The sequence below is a fragment of the Fulmarus glacialis genome, unplaced genomic scaffold (assembly GCF_000690835.1).
Source record: "Fulmarus glacialis isolate BGI_N327 unplaced genomic scaffold, ASM69083v1 scaffold34090, whole genome shotgun sequence".
Lineage (NCBI taxonomy): Eukaryota > Metazoa > Chordata > Aves > Procellariiformes > Procellariidae > Fulmarus > Fulmarus glacialis.
This window is the reverse complement of record NW_009188071.1, coordinates 8,328-28,081: the sequence shown is the minus strand read 5'-3', so window position 1 is coordinate 28,081 and position 19,754 is coordinate 8,328. Positions and strand designations below refer to the sequence as shown.

Here is a 19,754-nt window from a genome sequence, read left to right as displayed (position 1 = left end):
GCAGGAAAACCCACGTGTTGTCTTTTGGCTCCTGACTGCTGCTCACTTACCTCCCGAATGCTGGGTGCTGCATGCTCCTCCTCCTGCTCTGCTCTCTGGACAGCTATTCTGCATTTGATCTAAAGCATTAGGTATGTGCAAAATGTCACTAGTGATAATGGTTATTTGTTAAAAATCTGGTGCAGTCATATAAACATCTCTTTTCTTTTAATGTCTTTCTTTCAGAATGGCCATACATATGTAACGTTGTGCTATTTCAATTGAAGCCAAAAAGTAGGAAATTTCTTTTTCTTCTGCATTTTTATGAATAGCCTGGAGGGCTTTTTTTTGTGTGAAAGAAGGCATCATAATGAACAGTCCCATAGTCTTTGACTTGAGCTCCCTCTGACTGTGAAACCACAGGAAATTTTTTTCCTCCATTAGTAGTCTCCTACAGATTGCTTTTGCTGTCCTTCAGAGGGGTAGGCAGTCTCAAGGGTGCCTTTCCCGCCAGGAGTCATGGTGGAAAAAACTGAGATTTTTTTCATGGCTGGCATGTGTGTCTGAGTTCATTGCCCTCTTTCTGCCAGGAATGTACGAGATGAATGCTGGAGACTCTGGAAATCAAATCTCTGGGCCAGTGAAGTTATTGAGAGACTCCTGATATCTGTAAGCTTGGCAAGCAATTGCCATTAAAGCTCTGCAGAGATAATGGAGCTTGGAATAAGATCTTACTGTAACAATTTATGCTTTTTAAGATTCCCAGAAGCTGTAGAACATGGCAGAACTTATGCAGAAAATATATTCCGTTTATAATCACCAGAGAATTAACAGATACATGCTGAATGAACATTTTTATTACTGGTCCAGGCCCAAATGCTACTTGTTTGTAGGAACTCAAGAATGGGAAAACTCAGATGAAGGGAAAAATTGCCTGTAATTTGCATCCTTCAAAGCTCTTAATAAGGAGGTATGTTAAAACAATCTGAGTGCAACTGAGAACAAAAGAATCTGTCCTACCTGGCAGTTTTTGATGTGAAATATAAAAAGATGACTTGATAGGTACTGTACAGACACAGAAGCTTAATTCATTTAGAGGAATTGACGTATTTTGTCTGTGTGACAGTAAAGTAATGCTTCTTGCTACGTCTCCTTTTGTATTTTTTCTACTTCTCAACACTATTACTTAAAAGTTGATTTAAGTTTTGAAATGCTTCCTGGTTTAAATTTTGCATTCTCTACCAGACTAAGTTACAGTGCAAGCTCATATTGCTTTCTGGAGGAAAAATGTTGGCAGTGGAGGCTCTGACTTATATAAAGAGGATCCTCGGTTAAGATGTTTAATGTATTTTAATTGAAGATGAACAAAAATTTGGAAATGCCTCCAAATGTGCACCTTTTTAGAGATCTCTCTGTTCCCAAGTATAAAATGACTTCTTCAGGATTTCTAGTGTAGGAGAAATATAACAACGTGGGATGGATTGGCAGTGCTGATACTCAACGGTAAGTCAGGGAGTGAATATCAATGGGTGACCAGGAGGAAAGGAATGATTGCCCTATAGAAAATAATACAGCAGCAATTCAAATACCAATTTGTTTGTTAATTAGTGGATGAAATCTGCTTTCTTCATAATTTACATTGGTTAAATTGAAAATAGTAAATATTCAGTCATTTAAAAAGCAATTTTATATGATGGACAGTAGCTTTTACAGGGCAACCCTCTAAAAGATTTGCCGTAAGTGTTACCCAGAGACGACAAGCTTGTTTAGTTGCAGTGTCATACTGCTAATCAAATATAACCTGCATGTCTATGGAAAGATAAGCTGAACTGCGGTCTTCATTCCACTGACTATATTGATTAGCTCTTCGTTAGCGATCTTCATTACAGAAGCTTAGACATTTTATTTTTATGTAGGCATACAAAATTAGGTGTTTTAATCTTGAACTATGTCCCATATGGATATGAGTGTACAGTTCTTCTGAATGACATGGGGAAAATATGCTTGTCTAGGACCATCCACGTACCTTCAGTTTGTGTCTTAATGAAGACATAAAAGGATCTGTAATGCTGATGAAGTTCAAGGTGGGAAGAGCAGCATGTGAGCTTGTTACTTGGATTTCCTGCCTTGCCTGGAAATTTTGTGTTGGTGGCTGAAAACTTAAGTTGGAACTTACTAAGTATATTTTTCTATACACTATATAGTACATGTAAAAGGCAATCTCTTCAGCAAACTGCATGCGGTAATGGTTGTAATGCCTGTATCTTCACTTTGAAGTGATGGCAAGCCCAGCAAGCTCGCTTGACTATAGTTCAGGCTCAAAGCACTATGTTTAGGAAAAGCGGTGCTTAGTGTGCCTGTCCCTATCTCTCTCAGAAAAATGAAAAAGAGCATGGGTCCATATTCTGGCAGTCATGGACTCGAGCTTCCTGTCCGGGGAGAGCTGAGACTGAGCATGAGCTTGTGTGTCAACCGTGTGCATGGTAGGTTTGTCTGTGATGGAGACTGACAGTGCAGACATACCTAATAAAAATAGGAGAATTACCCTTGGATTCTGAACAATTCAGCTGAAAAAATCAATAAATCGTGTTGCTTATATTGCCTGTGTATTTTTATCTGGGCACGATAAGTTTCTCTTGTCAGTTTTTCTAACCTGTGAATATTGCTTTATATTTCCACACTGATGCTGTTTTTCAACGAAGATAGGTGCTTTTCAGTAATTGAATGTTTCTATTGGGTGCATAAAACATTGTGATTTTCCAGGCTGTAAAACATTATTGTAGAGTAATCTTTATTAATAGCATCACCTAGATTTCAGAAATTGGCTTTGAAAGGGGGGGGAAAGTAGTCTTACTGTGAGGACATAAAGTGTAATTGATTCTCCCTCTATTTCCAGGTACTCCCATTGGAAAATAGAATGAAGGACACCACGCGTTTCCCACAGGCGCTGAATATTGGCATGGGAATAGTCATGACCTTGTATATCTCATTAGCCACTCTAGGCTATCTGCGCTTTGGGGATGAAATCAAAGGCAGCATAACTTTAAACTTGCCACAAGATATATGGTAAGTGCATATGTGACTTAAAACCAGTAATCTAGAGGGCAGAAATGTTGCAAAGGTTGTTCCATGCCTCAGTGCTGTCATGCTTGTAATTGATAGATGCTCAAACTCTTTTGTAAGTATACTGTATATACTATCTCTGTGCCTTGTACAGTTGAGTTATGAACCTAGCCAGCAATTTCTTGCATATTGAAAGGAATTGCATATGGAAACAGATCGATGATCTTTATAGTTAAGTATTCCATCTCTAGCAGGAGCTAGTTCCAGGTGTATTGAAGGAGGGAATATGCAGTTTGCAACCAGCTATATTGCAGTTCTGAAACCAGTTAGTTTTACCTGGGTATCCTGGTAACATAGTGGCTTTTTTTAGTGGAGTCACTGAGTTTAGCAGATAAACAACGAGAATAGAAGAAATCAAAGCTGAATAGATTTGTAGTTCAGATGCAAGTCCATTTTTCCTATCAGGAAAATGAAGCTTATGCTTGCCAGTGTCTCAGGGATATTATAATTTTTGTTTAGCTTTTTTTTTTTTACGCTACAAGAGCTCCACATGTCACGTGCTGAAGCGCTGAAGACTAATTCAACTCATGCATTTTGTTCTGTATTTATCTATGGGTGGATATGTACTGTAACTATTAATTTAAATATAACTCTTAATTTTTTTAGTACCTTTATGTTTGATGGGCCTAAAATTAGGTGTATCAGCAGGGCACAAGTGTAAAAGCTGAAAAGTATTTTAATGTTTTCATTCTGATCAAGTAATGTCTTACATTTTACATGCTTGCACGAACTTCTTGTTTGGTGTCTGTTGTGGTAGCGTATTGAAGTACTGAAAACTCAAATTATGTGAAACAAAAACTGCTTTGCTGAACTGAATGCTGACTCCTTTTTTACTCTTTGAAAAAGAGAAGAACACGTTTAAAGAATGTTCTTAATTTTCAAGTGTTACTTTTTCACTCTTTTTTTCCATTTTCATTCCTTGGAGTCAGTGAGAGCTATGCATTTTTAATATTCTTAAAAAGTTTTGTTTAATTGTCTGGCTGATTCCAATGATACATGCATGAAATGATAATAAAATGTGTCTTGCAGGATGAAATTGTTGCTAGAATTTTCATGTCTCTGTTGTTGCTTTTTTGCTTGTTTTGTTTTTGTACTGCTATTGTTGAAACGGAGATTTGGGCCTCAGTTTTTTGCCCGTTTTGTGTTTTTGTGGGTTTGGATTTTTTTTCCTGTTTTTTCCTGAGGTTCTGTTTTTTGGGGCATATTGCTTATGATATATATTTAATTGTGTCCTTCCGCTGGACATACATATTAATTAAGAAGACCAGAAGTCTTCAAACATTTACTGCATCCATTCTGTCTATATGGTGCATCTGAAAGGGAATATACTTCTATTTGTAATATTACATGGTATTGCTCGTTGTTGATATGATTTGTAAAAATTCTGTTTTAAATTGTAGCTCTGGGTTTATTTGTGCCTTAAGAGAAGTGCTCTTAAAAAAGGAGGAGGGAGAGGAATGTGGAATGAGGTGAGGTTGCTCACTCAGTTGCTTTTTAGTGCGCTCGTGCAAGCAACAGGATGAACTTTATTCTGCTGTAATACTCTGTTTTACTCTGCAGCCCTGCTGTCTAACAGGGCTGTTCAAATATAAGTTTTCAAATAGCTCTTGGCTACAGTGCAGATGTGATGAGAAGATGATATTTATCCTGATGGCTTTACAGAATCATAGAATCATAGAATCATTAAGGTTGGAAAAGACCTCTAAGATCATCGAGTCCAACCGTCAACCCAACACCACCATGCCCACTAAACCATGTCCCTAAGCGCCTCATCTACACGTCTTTTAAATACCTCCAGGGATGGTAACTCCACAGACCTAATGCAAAGAAAGAGATAATAAAAGAGATGGAAACTGGTGTTCTATAAGGTGGAGAATTGGCCTTAGAAGTTTAATAACCTCAGAGCTGCTCAGGGCACATATGTAGAGATAAGAGAGACATCTGTTTTCTTCTTACCCTGGAGAGTACCCCAGAGCATCAAACAAAATTAGGAGAAGCAGCTCAGTGGTATGCCCATGGGTTGTGATGTACGATGCTATTGCTGTGCAGTACTGTGAGTCTAACTAATACAATACTGATGAGCAAATGTGTGCAATTAACTGTGCTAGTAAAACAAATTTCCAGTGAACCATATGACAATATTTTGTTATTTGGTCCTCACATAAAAAGCCAGTAAATGGCTGGATTGAACTAGAGAAATGCAAGGAGCGGATGAGTTTTTATAAGAAAGCGGTCATGTGAAAGAGCCTGGAATGTAGCTAAGCAGTGAGACTTGGCTTATGTGTTTAATTCCAGCTGGAAAATCCCTGTCTTAAAAATAAGCCTTTCCTGATAAAGAAAATTAAAATTCTGCTGCTTTCTGAGTTTTATCTGATATTCTTGCAGATGAATTGGCCAGAAAGTATACACAGGCCCTAAGCCAGTTAAGTCCTTAAATTTAATTTAAATAGAGGACTGCTCATATTCTTAAAGACATTCTGCTAGGTGGGAGCTTTTGGAGAAGAGACTTGTTGCAGTTCTAGTTTAGATTGTGTTTTGGAGTACGAATTGTCACTCAGCATATTAATTAATTAATTCTAATATATTAATTAGAATGTGTTGAAAATTGACTTTATGAAAAGAGAGTAGTTTTCAGCTTGTTTTTGCTGATCTTTAACAACAACTCATTTCTGGAATCAAAGAATTCTATTTTACTGCATTAAATAATTTTTCTTTTTTTACATGCAGTTATGTTTAGCTGTTTCGAAAATCTTAGTAATTGTTTTCCATATCCTCAGAAGTATGCAGAGTACCTAGTGACACGAATCTTTTTACTCAGTTCGTTGCTGACTGAAGAGACGACACACAGGCACAGAGTATAGTTTATCTGATTTATTCATGGTCACGAGGTGCCTCCTGACCCAAGCCAAGGAGGGGCACCGTTTCCCTAAAACAGCACATATTTATAGTCAAAAAGTGCATCAATTCGATGCACTTCAAATTGATGACCACCAGTTCGAACCAAGTCCTGCGACATCTGCAAATACAGATTATGGGAAATTCTGCTTTAGTAGAATTGGGGTCTCATAGAATCATAGAATGGTTTGGGTTGGAGAGGACCTTTAAAGGTCATCTATTCCAAACCGCCCTGCCATGGGCAGGGACATCTTTCACTAGATAAGGTAACTCAAAGTCTCGTCCAACCTGACCTTGAACACTTCCAGTGATGGGGCATCCACAGCTTCTGTGGACAACCTGTTCCAGTGTCTCACCACTCTTATCATAAAAATTTTCTTCTTTGTCCTTGGCTGGGGTCTTATCTTCCCAAATCCAAAAGGTTAACTACCCATGCAAATATTATAGCATATTAAAGGTCAACAAGATGTTACAGGGTACTAGTTCAAGTGGAAGCTTAGCATAGTTAATGCCCTATTGGGTCTAGCTGTATTGATATGCAAGTTTTGTTACTCAAGTTTCCAATTTTTTCCCCTTAAAAGAGGTACAACAAAATCTAAAATGTAGAATTGAAGAGAGGCAGACTTTAGTTAACTTCTTTTAGCGCATATGAATGATTTAGAATTTTTTTAAAAGAGCCATCTTTATCCATTTGGACTATAATATTAAATTACTAGTAAAATCACTTTAATAATATAAAAATTGTTTCCTAATTTGAAAAATTTGAATCCTTGTAGAGGTAGAAAAATAGTTAGTGTAATGGAGATACTTTGAACTACTGTGTATTTAAAGCTTTGAATCCTGTTTTTGAGTATCTTTTAAAAATTATTTTTGTAAATGTTTGGGATGATCTGAAGCCTGAGTGTTACAGGCTAATTGTGGGTAGCTGGTCAGTTTTTGTTAACCAGCTAAAATCCATCTAAGCTTCTGGAATAAGGACAGTGATGCAGAGCTGATAGAAAAGCGACTCTGTTTTTTCTTCTAAATTTCTTAAAGCTGCTCAGCAGTCAAAAAGGAGTATGTCACAAAAGCAGTGACTTCTAAACTAGCTACACCATTATGTCACCATGTAAAGTGATGTAATAGTTTTTCTGTCCCTTTGAATATGCCTTTGGGGCTTTATTGAGGTGTGTACAGTGATGGTCAAACCTTTGATACAAATAATTTAGGTCCTGCTAGTCAAAATGTATTTTTAGTCAAAGTGTATTTTTCTTTTTTCCCCATATATTTTATTCCTTCTGTGTATTTGTTCAGCTAATAAAAAAGCTGATTTTATTAGCAGTCTTTTGGTATCATCAAAAATTGAAAACTTGATGAACTGTCGTGCAGTTATGAGATAAGAAGCATGTAAGACTGGGCTGAAAGGGCTATTCAAGTTCATCAGCTGTATTCCTCTGCTCAAAACACTCCAGTGTACTGAAACCATTACTGACTGTGTGTGTGTCCAACACGTCCTTCAAAATTTTGAAGGAAGGATGATGGAGGCATCCTGTTGTGGTGGGAAAGAGCTGAGCTGTATGGATACAAATTTTGCCACAGGACAAGGGACCAAAAGCAGTCCTGGCTGGATTTTATTTACTAATAACAGATACAGGCTATGGTACTCAAAGGGAGTACACTTTGAGTGACCCCTGCCAGGCTTTGAGAGATACAGAGACAAAGGGCCGATTTGCTCTTGCCGCTGTTTTTTCTTTTCTTACTGTTGCAAGTTGCCTTTGCTTTCTGGTTGCAGTTGAACCTCTTTTTGAGGACTGAAGCAAAAAAAGCATTCAGTGCTTTGGTCTGCTCAGCATCATCTTTTGTAATGTTGTTTATGAGAAATATTTCCTCTTTCATTTGTGAACACATAACACCCCATGGCAAATGAACCAAACTTTACCCAAAACCTTTGATGGTGTTCTTATTTGCATACTTAGTGCTTTCTGGTTGCAGTTGAACCTCTTTTTGAGGACTGAAGCAAAAAAAGCATTCAGTGCTTTGGTCTGCTCAGCATCATCTTTTGTAATGTTGTTTATGAGAAATATTTCCTCTTTCATTTGTGAACACATAACACCCCATGGCAAATGAACCAAACTTTACCCAAAACCTTTGATGGTGTTCTTATTTGCATACTTCAAATCAAAATCATACCAAGAGACTCATAACTTGTATCAGTTGGCTGTAAGCAGACCTATGACAAATGCTTGTAGTTTATGCAGCATGGATTAAAAATGCATCTAAATTTAAAACTCTTGGTGGCATGGATAATTCTTTGTCACTTGTTCATTCAGCCACAAGTTACAGTGGTAAAAGTGTCCACACTTCATTTTTTTTGGAAGATTTACTCTAGTTGTTTGAGAACTTAACAAAAGTTCTCAAACTAATTTCTCTGAGACCTTCTCTTGGAGTAGATCTGCAGACATTTTGTTTACAAAAAGCTGGAGATGTAGGAAAACCTTCAGACAGATTATGAAGGAAAAAACAGTAATACTATAACCATATAGCAATGGATTGCACTGTGTTAAGGTAAGTGAGATGAGAGCATGAGCATGATATCTAAAAAACCTTAACTATCTTGGAAAAAAAAAAAGGAATTTATTATCTAAAATTTGACAAAACAGTGCCAATATATGGGTTATTTTCCAACATACGTAAGGAAGCAAGATGCACAAGTCCATGCAAAATTGTATTGAAGTTAGACTACCAACCCATTCAGGCATTTTTAAAAAAATATTTTCCTTATTTTATGCCTGAGCCTCACAGCGCTTTTATTGTATTTCTTACTGAGATACAGTTTATCTGAGGGTAGATGTGAATTTTTTTCCTTGGTTTTTTTTGTCCTCACCTTTGATATGACTCTGATTTTTCTGATAAATACTAATAATCTTTTCCTTTACTCACAGGATAGGGTTTACTGGTTCAGCACAGATCTGAAAAAAAACCCATAAAGATTAAAGCTTGATGATCTGAAGTCAGTTAGTATCTTTGGAATAGTAAAGAGTATTTTGAACCAATTTAAGCAAAAAGAAGTTAAATGTAGCTGAGCTTTATATTGTTTATAAAGAAACTGTCTGCTATGTTGCACTTTCTGAACATTTTTATCTATACTTTGATGGCATGCAGAGTGGAGTAACACTAGAATGGAAAGAGATTAATGGGAATAGAAATTCTTCCCTCTTCTTAAAATGTAACTTGTGCCTTTTACCAGTATGCGTAGAGATAACTTTGCTTTTTATGTAACTGAGTTCTTGGAGTGGTGCAAGACTGCAGCTTGTCTTTGTCTGGCACAGAATTTAAAACCATCCTGAAGTAGCTTTCCAACAAAATAGTGTCTCTTAAAAAAAAATTATCTTGATGCCTAAAATGTTTGTCTAGTTACAGCAGCTCTAGTCCTGTATGTTAAGAAAGACATTCCTGCATCAAAATGGTTCTACAGGAGCATACCTTCTTTTTCCAATTTCTTTTTTTTTAGTAATGTATCCTGCCAATCCACCACTGGCATAAGGTTGGCACAATTTGGAGCTGTAGAACTTGGTACTCTGTTGTACTGCTATGAACCCTATGAAATTCTGGTACAAACCAGTGTTTTTTCCTATCATTACTGACTTTAAATATCAAGGCCATTACTTATACTTCCATCACCTCATATCTGACACAACCCTACACTAAACTTTGGTTGTGTGTTACTCCTTTTTGACATGGCACAGTAATTTAACAGTGTTCTGTACCTAGTGCTTTTGAAGAGGAGGGTGTGGACAGCAAGCAAATTTGGATATTTTCTAACCTTGAAGGTACACCTTCCAATTATAATAAATTGCCTGAGATGTCCTCTTCCCAATGTGAAAAGTCTTGTTAGGAACACTTTGTGAATATGCAGAAATCTGGAAGATACTGGCTTTGGTCTTTAAAATGGCCAATGTTTACTTCCACTGTGAAGGGTTTATCAATGTGCAGGTTATATTTGATGTGAATTTGGAATTTTCTTTTCCCAAATAACTGCCTGCTGTATAACCTGCTCTTCTTTAAGTTTATTGATATGTGATTGCATGATACTGATTTTTTGTGGGTTTTTTGGGTACATATTTTGGCAGTATCTGCCAGATCTTATGCTTACCTTCTGCAGTTTCATAGGCAGTTATAACTGTTGCAAGCAGATAATGTTATCTTTTTGCTTACTGGGAAAATACACCCTCACTCGCCCCCCCCCCCCCCAGCCCCCGCGCGCAAAAACCCCCCCCGCCCCCCCCCCCCCCCCAGTGCCATGTGGCTATAATGATACTTTGAGCATCGGACAGAATCCCACTACCATTCGTGAAAGTGCCTCACGTAGTGTATCTTTTTGCACTTTTCCTTCAGTTGATTGTGATCATCATCATCATAACTATTACTAATTTTTGCACCTCTTTTTATTCTGTTGGAGAACTTCATAGCAAGGTATTAAAACAGAATAGAACGTAATCTGTGTAACATTTAGTTTTTTGTAACAGAATGACTAGTTTGGCTCTGAAAACTGGAACTGTGGCCTTCCTGAGTGCATATAGTTTTGGAAGCAATAATTGATATGCAGGAAGGGCATCAAAGCTGTCTGGAAAAAATGACTTCTCTAGGATTTTCTCACACAAAATCACCACACTGCTCTTAAACGGAGACTTCAGTGCTTAGATTACAATTACAGTTATTTGTCTTCAAACAGATTTTTATTTTTCTGTGAGTGCTTATGTTACTAAGGTTTTTTTTATTGTGTTAAGAACCTGATATTCCATTTTGTGTTTGATCAATCGTTACCTGATAGCAAAGACTGATTGTCAAAATGATAGTGCATGATCAGTTTTCATCTTCATTAAGAAACACAAACACGATTACTTGAATTTTTGGTTTCCTACACATTAAAATACTTCTGTTGTATTGTTTTGTCCATTATTGCAGCTTCTCTATTAAAGAAATAATTTGGCAAGAGAGGGATGAAATCCTGTACATGTAATATGGCTTTTATTAGTATAGTAAGTTGTGTTAGTATAATAAATTAATATAATTGGTATAATGTTGATCACTGACTGTGTCTTGGCTTATCTCTTGAAATGAGTAGTGGCTACTTTCTGTCATCGTGGCCCTCAGCCTACTACGTGAGGACTCTGTAAATCACATTCTGGCTCAAAGCACGTCTGTAGGCACAGACCCGCAGTTTGTGGAGAGACTGGGGTGCTGGAGAGCGTGCGGTAGCATTGGATTTCTTCTTTTTATTTTCCCGCACTGTGGAGCCTGGACACGGTCACTGAATACTCCTACGCTTGGGGTTTTGGAAGCTATAAATAGAGCTTTGTGGGGTTTGAGCTGATTTTTAGTTTCATGGAGGCTGACCTAGTGTTGATTTAGTTGTGTTGTCTAATGTGCAGGGAGTTCTCAGAGTAAGTAGAAAAACCCTGGCATTGCACGTGTCAGGAGCAAAATTTGAACCTATTACTCTGAAAAGCCAAATAATCTTTCTGTCCACACCTTCCTTCTGTTTGGAGGGAGTTGTTATATTTATGATGTGTTTTTTGATGTACAATTTTAGAAGAAAGCCACCGTTGTTAACCAAAAATAGTCTTAGGGAAAAAAATTATAGTCACTTTACCAGTCTTTTTAGTTAACAACTTAACAACTGTGGGGATTTTTGTAAACCTTAAAGTGAAGGGGGGGAAAAAAAAAAGCTCTGAACAGGTTATGTTTTAATAGGCCTTAAAGCTTGTTAAATACTCTGAATTTACATACGAGGTATGTAAATTCATACATTAGAAATGTGGGGCTTTGCTTGCTTAGCCATTAATGAATTCTCAAATGTCATATGATAGAAAATTCTTTAAAAGAAAAAAAAATTAGCAAGCTAATTTTTAAAATGAAGAGTTTGCAACTTACATGAACATGTGTAAATGTTTTGAACAGGTTATATCAGTCTGTAAAAATTCTGTACTCCTTTGGGATTTTTGTGACCTATTCGATTCAGTACTACGTCCCTGCGGAGATCCTCATTCCAGCTGTCACCTCCAAAGTGGAGCAGAAGTGGAAGTTACTCTGTGAGCTTGTGGCAAGAGCACTATTAGTCTGCTCAACCTGTAAGTATGTGCAGAACATCCATAAAAAAGCTTGCTATTACGCATTGTTGGGGCCTGCTTATTTAAATACATGTTTTGTTACTTATTTTTCCAGAGGGTAGCAAACCTGAAATTTTGATTCAATGATTCAGTATGTTTTGATTGTCATGAACAAATGAATCTAATGTTGTATTTGTATTTTAACCACACTTTTTTTAGTAGGTGTGACCAAGTATTTGACAACCATATCTTTTGCCAATAATACTCTAAAGCTGCCAACTTGAAAATAATTTTCTTAGAATAAAAGTTTTCAAGTAATAGACACACATTGCTGTTTCATGTCAGTGTTTCTCTATGTGATCTGCAGTACATGCTGCTCATGGAGAAATCCTTTTTCTGAGGATTAAGCCTGAGGTGTGCTGCCCTGTATCCATACAATAGCACTGGCAAACATGGATGCCTGGTCAGAGTGTTCATGCAGGGCCACTTATTTTAGGTGATAATGCTCCAAAGTAGTTTTGCACCTCTGCACTCAGTGTCTGTTACTCCTTTTGTTTTTCTCACTTGTCCCCTACTGTTCCCATCCCTCCTGCTGTGTCCCTGCCTTTCTCACAGTGAGTCTAGGTACCACAGACACTAATAGTAATCAGCAGTGCTCACGGAATGGGGAGCATGGTCTCATCGAGGAATCGATATTCCTGAAGATAATGAACTGAGGAAGTTTGTCTTTACAGCTCACATCTAAAGTGCTCAAAGATGTTACAAAAAATTGTTTCCAGTAAGCTGGCTTCTTGGCTCCTCCATTTGTACTGAAATGACCTGTTTACCTTAAAAAAAATCAAAACCCCCACACAAGCAAAAAATGCCCAAACTTGTTTTTTAGGGGGAAAATATTGATGAAAAAGTAGAGTTTAATTTTTGTTGGTTCCTTTCTCTTGGTGAGTACTGACCAGTGGCTGATGTGCTGGACGGCAGCTAATAATTGTCTGTTGTCAAAGAGAACTTGAACATCCAGTGAGACGTTTTTAAGGTTAAGCCTATTGAGATAAACAGTTTAATGTTGGTGCAATTTAATTACTGCAGTAAGCAAAGGGAAATACCGTTGATCTAATAACTTGCTGATCTGAAAATACATCTGCTATGTGAAATTAAAAAAAACATGATGTGAAAAGCTTTCTTGAATAATGAAGTGCAAATCTCCTGAAGCACTATATAGCCTGTGTTCTGCTTCCAGTGTTCATGGTGCATAGCAAACCTGTTAAGATTTTAAGATTGAGGACAGATGAATAGCTCTTGTAATACCTGAGAGACATCTAGATGAAGATGCTTCATGATCCAAAATGCTTTTCAGTGTCTCTCCAGGACCCGAGTAAACTCTCCAGTCTTAACCATATCTTGGTGTCATGAGGCCCTCAAGTTCCACTCACCCTTTATTGTGCTTTATGTGCCCCTTATAAACTGCCCTGGTAACAATACCACAATACATTTGAAAAGCTGAAATTCTTGTAGATCCAAACTGTTGTTTACAGCTGAAGGTTTCGAGAGTTTACAGGTGAAAAAGATGCTTTCAGAGATGTGTCTGATGAGAGGAGCCTGTGGTGAATAGGTCTAAAAACACATTTGCCTGTTTAACTTCAGGAAATTATAAATGACTCCATGGTATTCAGCCTTTGTTTGTTTGGGGTTTTTTCTCAATTTTATTGTTGAGCTTTGTAATTACTGGGAAGGCAAAACTGGGGAACAATCTCCAAGAAAAGGAAGTAGAAAAAGAAAGAGAATTAGCTTTAAAATCTGGAAGAGGAGTCTGGGAAATGTAAAAAGAAATGGAAGCAAATCAGAGGTGGGTTCCTTGTGAGCGGGACTTGAAAATGGAGCGGTTGTCTATTGGGTATAATTAACTACAGTTGGGTGAATTGATTAGAAAGAATCTAATCCAGCATGAATTGTGGTGGATCCCTTTTTCCCAGAGGTATGTTGACATGTATTTTTTCTTCTTCTTTTTGTTTCATGCAATTGTGCATTGTGATTTTTTCAGATTTTTTTTTTTTATTATAAAATAGCAGCTAATGGTCTTTCTTTTCTGAAGGCATAATACATACTTTAAAATGATTCAGTATAAAGTGAATGCTATATCTTTATTTCTTTTAAAAAATGTGTAGTAAAATTGGACCTGGTTTGTGCCATTGAAACTAATCTGTGATGCAAATCTCTAAAATGGACCTCCTGAAGTGTTACAGGTGTAACTGGGATATTTGAGAGTATTAAATTGTTTGCTGCAAGGCTCAGAAGAGTAAAACTAAAAGTTTGCTCTTCAATGTTTGATATTTGCCAGGCTGTTGTGTGATATGTTGTGTTTATCCTAGTTGTCATTTCAGTTTTTTTCAAGTAGTTTCTACAAATTCTGTGCATGCAGTATCTATAATACTTTTTCACCAACAATTGTGTGTGTAAGCTCCCATGCTCTGTTTGTCGTTTTTCATTGAAGCATTGGTTATAAACCAGAATTGATTTAAATAGTGCTTCGCTTTCACTAGGTGCAGACCATGGTTCCTAAAATGATTCAGAAAAGTGTTTCTTTATTAGAAAGAAAAAACCCAAAACCTTTTAAATTGAGTTTTAAAAATGAAATGGTTTTGGTATCAGTGGCAGAATATGTTGTAATGTCTGGACCATTCAGAGGTCATACACTGATTAAAGGGACTCTGCCTGCTTGAAAAGAATTCTGTAAAAAGAGAAACTTCAGCTGTGTTACTAATAACACATTAGCTTACTAAGCGAAGACTTGAAAAATCAGTTATTACTTAGTTTTTGGGCTTTTGCATTTCTTAAATAAAAATCAGTGAGGTCATTGTTTTATTGTTGCAGTATTATCAGAAACTTTGCTGTGAAAAAGCATATCCTGGAGTGGTTTTTTTTGTTTTGTTTGGTAAGGTTTGTTTTAGGTAAGAACTTGACAAACGACTGGAGATGTAACATGCATCCAAAAAACCATATGCCTTGCGTATGGTTTTTCATTATTTACTTGCTCACTTTTGGGCACTTAGCATTGAAAGAGGATGATCACAAGTATATTATGTATTTTTAGATTTGCATGTTCTGCTTCCTCTGCTATTGTTTCACAAAAGAGACCTTATCTGAAGCATGCTATGGAAAATACACTTGATCCCTAATGTCACCGGTCCAAGGCAAACCTTCAAGCTTGGGGCAGGGGAGGAGCGTACCCAGCCATTGGGAAGTGCATGGCTGGGCTGGGTGGTTGTCGCTCTGGGAGCAGGTCAGTCTTTCCTCACTGAGCAGTTCCCGAGGAGCAGTGAGATCACCTGGACTCTTCTTCCAGACAAAATCGGTAGTTAAAGCTGTTCAAAAGATTGTTTTTTAGCATATCGGAAAGTAAGTTACAAATAGATTTAAGAACAATGTTCACAGTAGGTGTCTGAAATTTCACATCTGTTCTTGGCAGCTTTTTCAAGACTCTGACATGGCATTATTCAAGAGTGTTTTTGCTGGGAGAGTGCTGGACTGGCAAAAGCATGCTCTTCCTTTGTTTATAGCCCCTTGTTTATACTTTTTGAACAAGGAAACAGTGAGTGGAAATGACTTGACAGACCTTGTTTCCTACTGCTTTTCTCCCTTCTTCCAATTTAGTTTAGTGTTAAAATAACATCTTAGTATTGCATGGGTAAAACTGCAAGTCAGATACTTTTGAATTTTAAGAAAAAGGAAGGAGGGAGGGAGTTTCCGCTTCATTTGATATTGAACACTTCTCTCCATTTCATTTGCAAGAGATGTACATCTCTTCATCTTTGCTTGGATTTCACCATGTATGGTGTAGCAAGTTAGAAAATCACACCATGCTTCTTAAGTCATAACACTAAACGGTTGTTTTACATACACAGGTGAGCACCTTGTGCACTGACTGGAGGGATGAGCTAGGCTTGTGGTGAAAGTCCAGACTAGAGCTGGAGACTGGGTTTGGTAGTTGTTGAAAGCAGATGGGAGCTAGTCTTGTAGCTAGCTAGGCAGAAATATGATTGAAAGCTGGACTAAGCATCACCGTGGGGGGCAAAGTTAGACATTAGGAACACACGCAGACAGAAGGAATGGGACGAGAGCCACCGTAGGATCTGGAAAGCACTGAGAACAGATATGGAGGTGCAGTATTGTGTGGATAGTCACTGGCTGCCCTCAGGTCATGCTTGGAAGTTCATCACTGGAAGTTCATCCAGGCGTGTCCCTAAGGATCTCCAGCAGCTGTGTGTGTTGCAGCCTCTGCCTGATGACTTGCCAGCTTTGTCCTTTGATGGGTCAGTTCAGCTCATCGTAATAGTTAGACACATGCCTTGTAAGACGTGAGAGGACAGAAAATCTATCTGATCATGCTCAGATACTACAACCACATCCTTGTAGTTTCAGTAGGTTCTGTTACTGTTGCATATGCATTTTTATTTGAAATGTAAATGCTTTTCACTTACTTTTCTCACAGATTTTACTTAGTGTTTGCGGTATTTGAATGTCAGATAACTTGAGTACTTTGAAATATTTGTCAGTGTGGAATTTTTATAACATTGAAAGTATTTACCCTGATTTTATATCTGTAAAACACATGACACATCACAAAAATAGTTTGGATCTGTGTTTGCTAGATCTGCTTGGATACAGCTTGGGCACTGTGCCCATGGTTCAGCCCTTAGCTGAGCCTGCTACGTGATGGAGTTGTGGCTACTGCACATTGGGATTGACCATTTGAGTGTGAAGCTTTTTAGTTTGCTTCTGAGTGAACTGGACCATCCTTTTTTAAAAGCTTTAATATGTTTGCATAGAACAGTATAAGTTTTACTTATATGTTTTGAGAGACCAGTTTATCTGGGAGAACAAGAGAAGAACCTTCTACTCAAATGAGTCCTGTTTAGTGCATTGCTTGAAATAAGCTGCCATTATATCATGAGAGTTTTTTACTCTTCCTTGCCTACCTGACATTGAGATCATGGTAATTCTGGAAGGGGAGAGTTTGGAGAGGTTTTGTTGAGCCTAAACAGTTAATTCTCCTGTGTTAACAGCTTTAAAGTATGCTGAGAACATGGAAATTGAGAGGAGATCTGGAGATCATCAACTTCAACTGCCAAGCATTAGTCAATATTGATGCTAAATAGCATCAAACATATTCACTTCTACTGATGCCTCCCAGTGAAAGTTGTGGTTAAAAAATTTAGGATGGGGCAAGAATATAAGTTTCTAGTAGAATGTAAATGTAAATTTCTCACTTACTGTCTAGCAAAGGCTTACTCCTGTCTTCTGCCAGAAGGGCACTAAAATTAAATTGTGCTTGCTGGAGGTGTTGGAAGAATTAAAAAAAAAAAAAAAGTAGTATTGAGAAAATCGCTTTCATCTGAATGGTGGCAGCAAATCCATGAAGAAGTAAAGGAATAAAATAGAAAAGAACAATTTAAGCAGTACTTTAGTTTTTAAAGAATAAGTTGCGTTTGATTTATTAGTTTCAAGATAGTAATGAAAGAATTTTTTATGTGAATTGGTAAAAGCTGCTGAAGAGCATCAGCAAATATAATGGAGAAAATGAATTGAGAGTTAATAGTATCTTTCATCCACACAAGAAACATAGATGGTTTTTTAATAGCTTAATTTAGGGCTGCGTTCCTGCAGCCACGATGCTCCTGTTAAAATGAAAATGAAGAAATATTGCATTTGAATGTGGATGTGGAGATATCAGTTGAATTGTCAGCTGTTTTGATTGTTAGTTTGAAATGAAACAAATTTAATTGAATGGCTGATCCAGCTGAGCATGAACTGAGCTGTTAGTGAGCTGCTTTCCATTAAAAAAATTTAGCCTGAGCTTAGTGCGTAATTTTACCAAGGGAATAAATGCATTATTCAGTTGAACTTGTTAGTTATGCTTGTCTAAATATTTCCCCATTTTAACTGTACCTCGTTTTAGGAAAGAACAGTCCTTGATGCCACACAAGATAACATGATGTTTACCAGTTATCTTACACTGTTAAATGACATTGTGCCCATAAAATACTTGCTTAGAGTAGCTGCAGCAGAGGTGACATGAAGGAATTTTAAGACCTATATAGATTTTAATACATGCTTTTAGGATTAAGTGATAATCATTTATATAGAAGTGGTTTGTGTATCAGTCATTAGACACAGAATTTTTTAGTAAGAGTTTGTTCATTTTAAAGGGTAAAATTAATGACAGATAAATTGAATAGTTAACTTTGTGAATTACAAAAACTCCAGATGGGATTTAGAATATTTTTGTGGACTGTTAACAGGTCCCTTGAAGTGGGCTTAAACACAAAATAATAGGTTATGAATTGTCAAAGGAATAAAATGAAATATTTGATTAATTCAATTTTTTTTTCATTGTGGGTTTGTATTTTTTTTTCTTGGATATGGATGGTTGATGAGCATAATTCTTATTTCCTAGTAGAAGATCCTGTGCTGTGGTTTTCAGTTGAGAGATGAGAACAAGCATCGTTGTGTGGTTTTTAGGCATATGCTTAGGCATGAGAAATAGATATGTGAAATCCAGGTTCTTCCAACCTGTTTGAGTATCTTTGCAAGAATAACAGATCTCTTAATATCAGGGTTATATCCTGATTATGATTTCTTACTTTTGATGTGCCATTATGAATTATGGCACATCTTATGAATTGCCGTAGGTGTATGCATCACTTTATGTATGTATAACTAATGTTCTTTCTCACAGTACAAATATTAATTTTTTTTTTACCTGATTTTAACATATGGATACCAAATGCCTATGGATTATGATTAATGGTTAAATGTTTTGGATTATTTGAATGATACTAGAAGTGTTTCTTATTGCTGATTGCTCTAGAGACGTTAACTTGTGAATGTAAGTTGTATGAGATAACGGGTTGGGGATTTTCTTTCCAAAACTAGCACTGCTTCAGAAGTAACTGTAGGGTCCAGCAGAATGGTCTAATGTTAGTATTCATCAAAGCCTTATGAAGCCAACTGGTTTAGTTCTTCCTTTTGGTCCATTGCTTCAGCTGACATCAGATCTTTAACAGCGACTCTGATATGGACTCAAACAAGACCTGGGACGTGGTTTAGTAGGCATGGTGGTCTTGAGTTCATGGTTGGACTCGATGATCTTAGAGGTCTTTTCCAACCTCAATGATTCTATGATTCTATGATTCTAAGATATTACTTGCAAATTATTATATTTTTAAAATCTTATAGGGAAAGTTAAGCTAAAGTAAATTATTGAAAACTTTAAACACGGCCTGCTTTATTTTTTTTTTTTAATTACTGCTGTGTCGATTGGACCTCCTTTGGTTTAGGTGTTAATTAGGATTCTGTGGATAAATTCAGATTTTGAAGTGCAGCTGTTGTCCAAAATTTTTTTGTAGGTATGGGACAGGAGAAAAGTATGGGCTTTGTGATTGAGGTGAAAAATAGAAAATTCTAGAAAATTGGTAATAAGAAAAATTAAAAATATTTTAAAATAACAGCAATGTCTTTGTCATAAAATTTGCTTGCTTTTTCTTTTTGAGACTTTTGTTTTATTATTTTGAAAAAATAGTTAAGAACAAATAGTTTAGCAGTGCATTTATGTACTCTGAAATAGTTGATCCTATTCTGGGACAGTAATTATTTCCTAATAAACAGACCTTATTA

General features: G+C 36.8%; 1 protein-coding gene across 1 annotated transcript in view; it reads left to right on the top strand.

Annotated features, from left to right (window-relative positions):
* Window positions 1–12,107, top strand: part of SLC36A4 (solute carrier family 36 (proton/amino acid symporter), member 4) — a gene marked incomplete at its 3' end in the record, with an annotated part of 36,877 nt that extends 24,770 nt beyond the window's left edge. The window contains exons 8-9 of the mRNA XM_009577099.1: window positions 2,876–3,045; window positions 11,938–12,107. Coding sequence (XP_009575394.1) covers window positions 2,876–3,045; window positions 11,938–12,107 — 340 coding nt within the window. The remainder of the gene's footprint in view (window positions 1–2,875; window positions 3,046–11,937) is intronic.
* Between the last annotated feature and the right edge of the window lie 7,647 nt (window positions 12,108–19,754).